Raw genomic sequence first — 13,434 nt, 5'->3', positions numbered from 1 at the left:
AGTTGGATTTTGAACCCAGAACTTTCAGTATAGAAGTCCTCAACTATATCATTGAGCTATCAGATCTGATACACTGGTCAGTTACAGGTGCATAACAAAATCATTACAATGACATGTGAGATAAGAAGTTTGTCAACAAACAATACAAAGGTCAGTTATTGTCTCATCTGCGTACAGACGGGAGTGGGAGAACAGCTGCCAGCAACAAAACAATTTATTGTTTACCTACTGCGGCCAGCTGACAGCTGCAAGTGGATTATTTGGTCAAGCCAGTACATTACTTAGTATTGTGGCTTATATATTGAGCTTATAAACTTAAAAAACAGTAATAAAATATATTTTTATCGATCAGCGGATTATTTTGTCTTTGGCGTTATGAGACCTAACAACATCACGGATTATTCCGTCTACAGCGAGCTAAGGGTTAAGAGTGTATTGATGCAACAGTGCAAAGAACTGATGCAAATCTTTGGGTTAAAAAGATATTAGACATTGCTGATGAAAATCAAACCCCTCTCCTCTCAGCTGGAGAGTCACACAACCACAACAAAGAGTAAGGAAAACTGTACATCAATTACAAACTCCTGATTAAGGCCACCAATACCTCACTGCACCCCACTCCAGTGTACTCTAGTTAAATGCATGTATCTTAGATACTCATGGTCCTTGCCTCACCTTCTCTGCTCAACATCCATCTTGCACCAATGTAATAGACCTTTAGAATGAAATTTATTGAAATTTACTTATGATACAGTTTCAATGTCTGATTTTGATGCTCTTAGGTAATAAAATGTGATGCCCAATGTATTTTTTAGGAGAACCTGAATAAGGAAAATTTGTTTTATATAAGGAAAAACTTTATACATTTTGAAAGAAAATATTGTTTTGTATATTAAAATTGTACTTAATATTTATTTGCATTACCCATTTTGCATTGAAAGGTAATTTAATTTTCTGTTATTTCACACAATTATCTTTAATTATTATTTATTATTTTAATACAATTTTTAAATTCTAATTAGCTTAAATGGAAAACAAATTTTGAAAATCAGTAGTTTTGTACTCTATTACATTTAATTCAATTGAAATAGTGTTTATTTGTATTTTTAAGTTGAAATACAGTAATTAGTGTCACAATTTCAACAGATTAGATAAAACAATTTAAATAGAGTTAGATATCTAGGTAAGTCAAATATCCAGGTTTTCAATCTATAATTCAATATTAAATAGGAACATTGTAATGTTTCAGTTACACTTAATTAAATGTCTGTAAACTATAAAATGTGTCTAAAGCATTTTTAACCTTTTGAGTGCTGCAGCAAAACTATAGCAAAACTATATGGTATGCATAAAATGCAGAGCGAAAATGCCTGATTCAGCAAGGATCTGGTTAAAAATTCATAACAAATTTATTTATTGGTATAATGTCTTGGGTTTTTGTTTTTTTTTTTAGATAAATATATTTTCTTTATACAATAATTATAATACATTGATCACTAATTTAACGTTTTTATACAAATAAAAAAAATCATTAACAAAAACTTTATGAGTAAAAACATTTAGATTTTATTTTCACACAACTTAGTGTTATTGAAATATTTTATTTTTTCACTTTTAGTTATTCTATCTTATACTCCATTTAATTCTTTACAAAAAGACATATACACATTTTTTTATACTTATAAATAAAGTTTGGAAAATAAATATGAAAATATGAACCACTACAAAACTAGAAATTTTCTAACCTAACCTAACACTCTGTGTATTGTCTACACTGATAATGCTTAAATCTAATGCCTGCAATTATACTAGGTCTTCATTGTCAGCAATGTTTTTACGACTCATTGTTTATAAATATCACTGAACAAACACTAAAAACTATACAAACGTATTTAGTAAAGTACTAGATGCTTACGATCGCCGTAACTCACGGTCAAGTCATTGTTCTACTTACACACAGACTAGAACAACATACACAAATGAAATAATTTGAAGATACTAACACTACAAACCCATTTACACTTAAAAACTTTCAATATTTACAATCATTTGTGAAATAAACACCAGCGCATACAAAACATGTGACGGATTGTCCGGGTAGCTGTCGATTCTAAACTCGACTGATGCGTTCTCTTTACAACCGCCGTAAAAATCAGAATCTACCCAGAATACAACAAAACCTCCATCAAAAGTTACGTTGAAGCCTTTGGAATGGTATGTATAGGCATTGAGCCAATTTAGATAAATATTATATAAAATATAAGCATTACTGCATAAGTTGCAATTAGCGATTCTGGCATTTCTTACATATAATGCGGGATCGCTGACAGCGATGCTCCGGCACTCAAAGGGTTAAAGTTAGCAATAAATTAGCTTTTTTAAGAATTGTATATAAACTATTATCAAATTATTGTATATAAATATATGTATATCGATTAAACTTGTACTAATACAACATTGAGAGCCAGGGAGTTCATTTAACTTTTGCTTTTCACTACAATAAACCTTGTCGATCAACCAAATTATGAAGATACTATGTATGTAACTCCAGCATATCATCACCTGGCTGGCAGAACAGCTGTCTATCCGGGTACATAAGGTGGCATCGATCAAGGAACTGGAGGAGGGATGGTTGGAGGGAGGCAGCAATCAGACCACAGTTGACAGCCTGCGGGAAGTCAAGGTTTTGCTGCTCACTCACATCCTACATCCTCCGCTCTTCCTGGCAGCCCTCAGTATCAAGTTTACAGGTACTTTATTTTATTTTCAAATCATGGTGATAAAATAAAATTGTTTCTGAAACAAACAGAATATTTTCATGTAGTCTTAAAAATTACAAATGACTTTAATTGCTTAAAACTAATCATCAAAATCAAGGTTTTAAATATTCATATCTAATCCGATGTTTTATTATGTACTATGTAATATGTAACATCTAGTACACCTTGTGATCTACAGATCCGTAAAGATAATTTTTTGTTATAGTTTTTTTACTACAGTAGCTAAACTAATGAAGGAAATTGTTTTTAAATTGATATGCAAGGATATTTTTTAAAACAAAATTTTACTCCGGCTATGTTAAATCTGGACAGCATATCCAAGATGGTGATGGAAATATTGGAAACAGCTATAAGAGATAGATTAACTTAGTCTTGTTCTCTTTTGTAATGAGAAAATCCTGTCAACATTTGCAGTACTACTGACACTCCAGAGTATTACATTTTACCTTTGTTTTGATGCAATTAAGCAACATTATCATAGATGGGCACTTTGTTAGAAGCTGCTTCTGCAACGCATCAAAATGAGAAATTTTAGGAACTAGTTTGTCTTCTTTTTCATTTTGTTGATGGTGAACCAGTATATTCTTGTTTGTCATCTGGTAATGTTAGTTGACATTAAGCCACTATTTGATGTCTTCATTGGATAGAAAATTAACCAGTCACATTTACTTATTACCCACCTGCAACCAATAGAGGTGTTATGACCACTTTACCATTATTGCTGAAACTAACAACCAGTACAGGCAAGCAAGCAGCATGATGTAGCGCTGCTGTGTTCAACTCAAATCAAATCATTTATTGTCAGGACACTACAATAGTGTATAACAACGTCAACAAGTTATAACATGTGAAACAAGTTAAAGAAGCATACTATTACTAGCATTGTAAAATTCATTTACACTATATATACACTTCTTAAGCAACATGTTTTTTATGGAGGTTTCAAACCTAGGCCTAGATAATTTTTTTATATGTTCAGGTAAAGCATTGTACAATTTGATTCCCAGATACCTAAAGCTACTTTGCGTGCTTGTGTATTTACACTTCATCAGCAACAGATCATTCCTATTTCTCGTAAAATAGTTATGGTTATCACTAAGGCTAACAAGGTCATTCAAGTTATCTTTAACATACATCAAAACACTTAATACATAAACAGATGGCAGGGTTAAATATTAAACTTTGCAAACCAAGCTTTACAGTGATCTCTGTTATATACACCAGCAATCAATCTAACAGCCCTTTTTTACAGAATAAACAGTTTTGTTGCATACTGTGTATTGCCCCATAAGGTGATTCCATAAGTGATAAAGCTATGAACATAAGCATAGTATACAAACAATAAATAATCAGTTGAAATTGTGCCCTTTAATGCCCTAATTATGAAAACACCTTTAGCAACTCGAGAGGCTATATAGTTAATATGATCATGCCACTTGAGATTTGACTGAACATATATTCCAAGAAACTTAATACTATTATTGCTACTTTAACTGTACAAATTGAGAGGTAGGTCTTGAACTTTTTCAATGTTTATGCAAAGTTTATTTGCAGAACACCAATCCAAGACAGTAGAGTTCTTATCGCTAAGTTTATTTTCACTGTCCAAGGCTGATTCAGCACTAACCAATAGCCCCAAGTCATCTGCAAAGAGATAAGTATTTACACAGCTGTCATTTAGATTTCCTGGGAGGTCATTTATATAAAGAATAAATAATGTTGGCCCCAGTATTGAGCCTTGCGGCACTCTAAAGTTAATAGGTTTAGTTACTGAATATGAGCCATTTAAATATACACATTGTGACCTATTTGTCATTTATAAGAGTTTTAAAAAAATCTAAAGCTAATTGATTAAAACCATAAAATTTCAGTTTATTGACTAGAATACTATGTTCAACAGTATCAAAGGCCTTTGAAAGGTCATAACTTCTAAACTTAATAAAATTTTTTTGTTCAAGGCCAACAAAACAAGCACTTACAAGAGCCTGTACCGCTTTTATGGTACTGCAATTAGAACGGAAACCAAACTGACAGTCACTGAACAACTTATTTGACTCTAAATAATCTACAATCTGCCCATGTACCAACCGCTCAAAGACCTTCGACACAGCTCGAATAATAGAAATAGGTCTATAGTTGCAATGCTTGTCCATAGGACCTTCCTTATGAACAGGAATAACCTTACTAATCTTAAATATATCAGGATAAGTTCCACTATTAATGCATTCATTAAACGAGTAAGTCAAGACCTCAAAAATATGTTCGGCAGCAGCTTTTAGTACATGTATATAAGCAATTATCGTCCAATCGCCCTTGTGGCTGTTATATCTAAAATAATTGAAAGTATTATGAAAAAGCAAATTGTGAATTTTTTTGAGCATAACCACTTGTTTACACCTGCTCAGTACGGATTCAGGAATAACTTGACAACTGTTAAGGCAGTGGAAAATGTTGTATCTCATGTATTAGAAAGTTTTGAAAACAAGGAAGAAGCCTGTGCACTACTTTTAGACTTAAGTAAAGCATTCAATATGGTACCTCATAATGAACTCATAGAAAAGCTAAGTTACTATGGTGTTGAGCACAAGGAACTGTCTCTGTTCATTTCTTACCTGACTGATCGTTTGCAGTATGTGAGGGTGGGCGCAGACCTCTCTAGTCTTAAGCATGTTACTTGTGGAGTGCCTCAGGGCTCCGTCCTGGGCCCCTTCTTGTTTACTGTTTTTGTAAATGACTTGCCTGCCTTTGTGCCTAACAAAACCATACTCTATGCAGACGACACAACTCTGTTAACATCAGGTAAAGATTGTAACCTGAATAATGTAATTTTGAATTACCTGAAAGAAAGATCCCACATATGGTTTCATGCAAACAAATTAAAGGTTAACCAAGAAAAAACAGAAAACATTGTATTTAGTTTAAGTAGTAGACCTAAAGGCTCTGAAAATAAATCTGTGAAACTTCTAGGAATTAATCTAGATTCTAGCCTTACTTGGGGTGTTCATACCAACTCACTCTGCTCTCGCCTCTCTAGAGTTATCTTTTGTTTAAAGAAACTCAAGTTATGTACAAGTCCTAGTATACTTATCAATGCCTACTTTTCACTTTTTCACTCTCACCTTTTGTATGGCACTATTCTTTGGGGCAACTCTGCTGGTGCAAAGGAAGTATTTAAATGTCAAAAAAAAGCTATTCGATGCCTTGTGAACATAAGTGAAACAGATTCTTGTAAACCTTTTTTTATAGAGCTAGGCATACTAACGCTGCCAAGTATTTACATTTTGCAAAGCCTGGTTTTTATCAAAGAAAATCTGACTTCGTTTAGCCTAAGAAACTCTGTACATTCTTATAATACCAGATCTGTAAACTTAATTGATGTGAAATATACTAGGCTGAGCAAATCCCAACATAGCTATATCTACATTGGTACAAAACTATTTAATAAGTTACCTCTCAACGCCAAAACAATGAGCACTAAGAACTTTAAGAATATGTTAATTAAGTGGCTAAAAGTGAAAGCCTTTTATTCAGTTGAGGAAGTTTATTTAAGTGATTGTAATAATATTGAATGTTGAATTTTAAACTAGTTTTAAGGAATTTTAATTAGTTGTAAATGTTGAATTTTAAACTGGTTTTAAGGAATTTTAATTAGTTATAAGAAATGTGACAATTGATGTGGCCTAACTCATACCAGCTCTGACATTGTTAATACTTTTAAGTGGGACAACAATAAAGATTCTTGATTTCTTGATGTGCATTGATACCAAAAACATCAAAAAATGTGCTATTGCTTAGGCTAAGAATAGCTCCATAGGTTTCCTCCACCTTAATTTCCTTAAAACTAAAGTTAAAATTTATAGTCTCTGAGTTACAGGACTTGTCAAGATAATAAAAATAATCATAGGTACTATTACCAATGTTTTTACAAGTATCTTCCACAGAAGAGACAAAAAAATCATTAAAAGTGTCAGGTTTGAGAAAATGAGACTTGGGAACTGGCCTGCTGTGGGCTTTGGCTGACTTTTTTATTATGCCCCAAGCAGCTTTGCTTCTATTTTTGGATCTATCTATTATACTATTGTTATCACAAAGTTTAGCTCTGTTTATCTCACGTTTGTACACTGCTTTGAGACTTCTATATTTTGCCTTTACATCCTTATTATCCTTATTTGTATTTTGAGTAATAAAATATAACCTATCCAGCTCAGACTTAAGTTTAACAAGACCATCATGATACCATCTAGTACATGAACTTTTAGCTTTTAATTTCAATTTTTTAATTGGAGCAGCACAATTTAAGGCCCATAAAAAAGGTCAAGAAACATTTTAAACTTTATATTGATACTTAAATTTAACCTATATACACCTAACCAGTTAATTTGGCTAAGATAATGCACAAAAAAGGATACTCCAGACAAGCTCAAAGGTCTAGTTAAGTGTTTTAATATGAGACCACTTCCCGTAGATCCATCAGTCTCGATATCCGCAACAAAGAAGATGATGTTGTGATCAGAAGCAGGATTATGGAGCACCGACGATTGTCCTCTATCAGGATGTAGGGAAGTTAGTAGGTTATCAATGCAGCTACCCGCAGTTCCACAAGAGTTGGTATTTGGCCTCGTGATATCCGACACAGTCACATTCAATCCAAAACTATCAATTAATTAGTTTAATATTGATAGTTTTTGGTCTCTTCATTGTCTGCCATAAAGTTTACATTGAAGTCCCCAACTACAATAATGTTCATTTTGATGCAGTATAAAAAAGCAAAAACATCATGCAACTTTTCATAAAAAGAGGCTAGACTACCTGCAGGAGATCTATAAACCGCAACAACAACCGTCTTTAACACAGGGAGCACAACAGCTGCCAACTCACAAGTCATCTCCTCCGAGTAGCCAAGAACTTGGTCCAAGATGGAGCCAAGAACACTCCATCGTGCAAGTGATGTTCCCTTGGAAAATAGCTTGCAACACTATACTCTGGAATTACCAAATGCTGGACTTCAGAGGAAGCTAACCAATGCGACCAGTCCATCATGTACGCAGACGATACCGTACTACTCTCAGCCCAGAAGGATGTTGAGCAGCTAGAAATAAACTCCTACATCTCATTCAATATGGCCCAACAATATTGCAAATACAATGATCTGGTCTTAAACAGCTTGAAAACTAAACAACTCACTCTAGGAACTAATAAAAACTATGTGTCCGAAATCCCTGGTATTCAAGAAACAGAGGACATGAATTATTTAGGAATAACACTAAATAATACATTGACATGGACAAATCACATTGACAACTTATGCCTGAAGCTAAATTCATCACTCTATGCTTTGCGAAGGACCCATGCAACAAGCACTCTTGAATCTACCAAAATAGCGTACTATGCCCTATTTGAAAGTCATCTCAGGTATGGGATAGCAGCATGGGGGGGCACAACTCAATTTAACCTACTAAAAGTCCTCAAAATTCAGAAGAAAGCAATCCGGTTAATGGGGAAGCTAGGACCTAGAGAAAGCTGCAGAGCTACTTTTAAAGAATTGAATATACTGACAGTGACTTCTCTATATATTCTGGAAACGATATTGTACTGCTTATTAAAAGACTTTCCTCGAAATAGTAATCTTCATGAACATAACACAAGACATGGTCAAGACTTTCCACTACCTCTTCACAGAACAGCTGTATTTGAGAAAAAACCAACCTATGCCGGGAAAAAACTTTTTAATGCTCTGCCAGAAGAAATTAAGAAAATAGGAAACAATCACATTAACATGAAGACTGCAATAAAGAACTGGCTCTTGCAAAGAACCATCTACACAGTGGAGGAATTTTACTTATGGAGACTGACAACTTGACAGAGACAAACATGAACTTTTATATTTTATAACTATGTAAACTTTTTGTTAATTGACGCTACTTGTAATCTTAAAGATTATCAATAAAGAATTTCTGATTTCTGATGCTCCGCAATGCACAAGACATCAGAATTAAGTTGGTTATTCAATAATTCAATGCTACAGAGTTTATTGGTTAAACTACAAATATTCCAAAAAGTCAATTTAAAATTAAAATTACACCCAATTATTGTATTTGCATCACAGGATGTAACTTTCAGGTTAGGCCTATCAACACAAAGTTCAGTTACTATTAAATTGTTATTAGGCTTTTGCTCCAGAACACCACCTAAAAGTGAAAGATCTATTTTATTGTATTTGTTCCTTGACTGGGATCCAAAAAAGAAGGTACTGAAGCACTTTTACGTGGGTACCTAAATCGACTCACATATGTTCCCATTGGCCAAAAGTCTGGGTCATAAACCTTGTCCCAGAGTGTCAGAGGAACCCCGATTTTAAAGGAACTGTAGCTAGGGTACCTGGTTTTTAATTCTGTTACTTCAAAATTACCACCATCAGAACAGTCTTTCAAGTATTGCCTTAGATCCTCACACTCCATATCTTCAGAAAGTCTTGATACGAAAATATGTCGGTTGTTTTCAACAATTTTTAATTTATCACTGTTAACAGTAGCATTACCAGTCAAAAACATACATCTTTTACCTGTCCTAGGCCTACTCTGACCCGGCATTTTACGTTTTATGTAATTAACCTCTACAAATAGATTATTTGTATTATCCCTTCTTGTTTCAGACGATTCGTTTTCAGGCTCCCTTGCATCATAATCAGATAGTTCCTCAACACCACGCCCCTACACATAAAAAAAACCTGGTATCTTCAGTATAATGTTGTACATGCTTCCTAAAAGTTATCCAAAAATCTGACCCCAGTTAGTCCTGCTGCTCAAGATGATTGGAGTTTGAGATTTCTTCTGTATTTTCATGAGCACAATGTTTGTACAACTGCTTGAAATTACAGAGATGTAGAAAGCAATTGAATGAATTCAGTTTACACCTTGTTCTAAATCCTAAAATAGATGTTACAGCTATGGATTATCTTTTTTTTCTAGATGACACATTCATGTCTGTCCCTCGGATAATGTTTACTTGATGGTCTGCAGCTTTTTCTGACCTCCTAGGTAACCTTGTATGGATTGCAACTGAGTTCTTTAGGTGTATTCTGCCTGTTTGGACTTGTCTCTTCTGTCAGATTTTAGTGTTGATTCCTCAGACACCTGTAGTGGATCTCAAACTTAAGCAATCATGTACAGCACTCCTGAACCTGTTCACTGTCACATGATGGTGTCCCTCACCCCTTGAATTTTCTTTTTGTTCAAGAAGGAAACTATCATGAAGATAAGTCAAAGCATTAATACATTTCATAAACGTGGATTTGTTATTTAAAATAGTAAACCAAGATTCATTTTACAGGAGTGTTCTAAACCTTTTTCTTATTAATCAGACAATAGGAAATGAAAATTAACTTCTTGAGCTTAACCCTTTTAACCCCGGCCATTAAATCAAGTGATGTGCCAGAAATCCCTAGCCATTTTCAGACAAAATGTAAGGGTTTTGTAAAAAATTCATAACTCAGTTATTTTTTAAGATATTTAGGTAATTCTTTTTTTGTTTTACTTCTTTATACATGTAGCTTACAGAAATATACAAATAAAATTATTATTTTGAAAGTAATTTTTTTTAATGCATATACATATATAAAAAAGAAAAAATTTCAAGTTTGATCATGGAAACCATATAGATAAAAAAATATTTGACACAAAAATACCCATTTACTTTATGATATATTTAATCCTTAATAAAAGGAAACAAAAATTATAGGCCTACTTTATTTACAAGTGGAGTAACATCAATTTTTGTAAAGCCGTGTAAATTTTTCTTTTTGCCATTTCTGGGCAAGGCAATGTAACAAGACCTTTGAAATTCACAGTACTTAAAATAAACATAAAACCAAAGTTATTTCTGACAAAATAACTAAAACTGTTCATAATCTAAATTTTAAAAAAGTTTTAAAACAATATTTACATCACTACAAAATGTAAATTTTCAAGATATCCATCACTCAAATCGTCGTCACTAATCACATCCACACCATTTGCAACTAGGTTACCAATTATTGTATTTTCACTTACGGGAGACTTTGAACGATGTCTTTTACTCATTTTGAAATAAAACAAATAATAAACTAAACTTTAACTGCCGTACTTTATACTGCTTTAACCTAAAACTGTGAAGAAAACGGAATATTCACAACCATGTGATATACAGCTGTCTGCAACAAGCGTGAGCAGTCAGTCGAGACGAACTGCAATTGCTCAGTCACAGACTGACAAAATACGAAGTCAAACCATTACAAACTAATATATTTCGATGCAAAATATCTTTGTGCACAAGTCTGTGAAATTTCCAAGCATTTGGTGAAATAGGTGGCCAGTAAAGTAATAAAAAGTGCACGTCCGCACTATACGGACGTCGGGAGTTGACGCCATTTTTACGACGTCCGTATAGTACGGACGTCGGGGTTAAAAGGGTTAATAATATCATTGAATCCTGAAGTGAAAAACATAATTAACTGACCTGGTCATAAACTACAAACATCAGGGAGGTTCCAAGTGGAAGTCCTACGTAGGAAGTTTCCAAGTGATGCTGTAAATAGTAGTTTTTACATTGAAACCCAAGAATCAATCACAAGAATAAAATAAACAACTCTATATTAGAGATGTAGCCTCAAAAAGTGTTTGTTTGAATTATATATAATAATAATAAACCTTTGAACACTTTTGATCTATTTTTTTATTTCGTACAATGTACATTTCAAATTCTGTGAATTCATCTTCAGGACACTGTCACGGAAATCATACTTTTTCGTAATTTTGTTGTAAAACATTTTTGCCTATCCTATGAGAATGTTACCTGAAATAGGTGTGTGCCAATTTCTTTCTTGTATGAACCACCTATAAACTGCTTCTACTTGTGGAAACCCACCTGCTGTCGAGTTTTTCTTGTGCTGGAAGAAGGGTCATTACCCCTCTTGAAGAATGATTCAATCTGCTCCTTTTTCTTCTTTATGTCATAAATTGTTGTATGGCCAACACTGTATCCCTTAGATGAATAAGCCAACTTCTCAGCCTTTTCCAAACGTTTTAAAATGACATACTTTTTATATCTAATGTCTGTGTGACATGCTTACGTCTTTGCGACATTGCGCTGCACTTGTACTCACTACTCGTCTTCATTAAGGTCACCTGTGACAGACTCTCTGTGGACAACTACCGTTAACAAACGACCACTGTTGCTATGCCAACTGCAATGCGTGCATCACGCTATACAAACAGGCTGAGACTTGAAATCTACTGATGACTCATCGGCGCCATTACAGTGCCGGATTACTGGACGTGCTGGAATACTGAATGGCCAGCTTTTAGAGGTTGTACTGTATTAATAAAATAAAATAAACTTTCCTTAACATATTTACAATATGCTACAGGTTATTATCATTATAATAGTTCTTTGAAGTAACGTTTTTTTTAATATTGTATCAGTAGTGCTAATGTTGAGTTCAGCTCCATTTCACCTTCTCTAGTGTAGTGTCTAAAAATCTTGATGCTGTCACACAGACTTTAGTCCTGGAGTTTGGAGTCCACATCCGTCAGAAGAGATCCAAAAAAGTCAATGACGAAGATGCTCAAAATAAACTAAGAGTCATCTAATTTATTTCTTGTTTCATTTATTTAGTCATCTAGTTTCATAATTCCTGAGACTTAATCTAATGTTTGGGATTATAGTTTCTGCTAGATCACAGATGAAGAGCTAGTCAAAAGGATTTTCTGAACTAATGTTGGTTCTCAGGTAGGATCAAGTTTGGGATGATGACAGTGAAGAAGGAAGAGGAAGGAGCAGTGAGTCAGAGGTTGAAGCAGGAGTTGCGGACGCCCAGCTACTTAGTGGTAACCCCTGAACATACTCAGGTGTATGGACGCAGACGTGGTGAGCACTACAACTTTTGGTCCATGAATGCTCTACTTCGAGCAGTCCAGCCTGACGCCAACGATATCTTCCTGCTTACTCTCCTTGTCACAAACATGATGGCATTCCTGCAAATAGTACAGGTAAACATTTTTCTGATCAAAATTACTTTTAATTGAAAGAATGACTTATTAATTAATACATTTTGGTGCTTTTTTAAATGAGTAACATTGATTTTACACAGATTTACATATTATGATATGTTACATATTATTACAGGGTCCCCACCCGACCATGAAAACGTGAAGAAGCCGCGTATTTCGTCCACTGTGAAAAAAACCTTAAATAAGCTGTGAATTTAATGTAAAAACTGTGAAAATTTCTACAATTTGCTATCAACATGTGCTATCGCAGTAACTCTGTCTTGAGGCCTAGTTCACATCGTAAGCCTAATAGCGATGACTCGCAGCGATCGACCATGGCACGATATACTAGTGTACCAGATGAAATGGAGTGGTTTACTAGAGCAAGCGAGAGCTGGCTGACCACTGCGTGCAAGAGCAACAATTGTAAACAACCGTCACTACTACTAGATTTATTATACGGTTATAGTACTTTACAAGTAAATTTTCTCACCAAGTGCTTACACTTAGTTTTGCATAGCAAGAAAAGTGCATACTATAATTATTTGTTTATTTTACTAATGGGAGCATGTCAAAATTACACCTAAATTTTGGTACAAATTTCACATCGTAAAATGTGATTGTATTTA

At 34.0% G+C, this 13,434-nt stretch overlaps 1 protein-coding gene across 2 annotated transcripts in view; it reads left to right on the top strand.

Moving 5' to 3' along the window:
- The window catches only part of LOC124373521 (E3 ubiquitin-protein ligase RNF103-like), a 39,086-nt gene that overhangs the window by 13,343 nt on the left and 12,309 nt on the right, over positions 1-13,434 (top strand). For both annotated transcript variants that reach the window (XM_046831885.1, XM_046831892.1), the window contains exons 5-6: positions 2,552-2,750; positions 12,546-12,805. In XM_046831885.1, coding sequence (XP_046687841.1) covers positions 2,552-2,750; positions 12,546-12,805 — 459 coding nt within the window. The remainder of the gene's footprint in view (positions 1-2,551; positions 2,751-12,545; positions 12,806-13,434) is intronic.

The sequence above is a fragment of the Homalodisca vitripennis genome, chromosome 1, assembly GCF_021130785.1.
Source record: "Homalodisca vitripennis isolate AUS2020 chromosome 1, UT_GWSS_2.1, whole genome shotgun sequence".
Lineage (NCBI taxonomy): Eukaryota > Metazoa > Arthropoda > Insecta > Hemiptera > Cicadellidae > Homalodisca > Homalodisca vitripennis.
The sequence above is the reverse complement of the archived record's forward strand: the minus strand, read 5'-3'. Positions and strand labels throughout refer to the sequence as shown.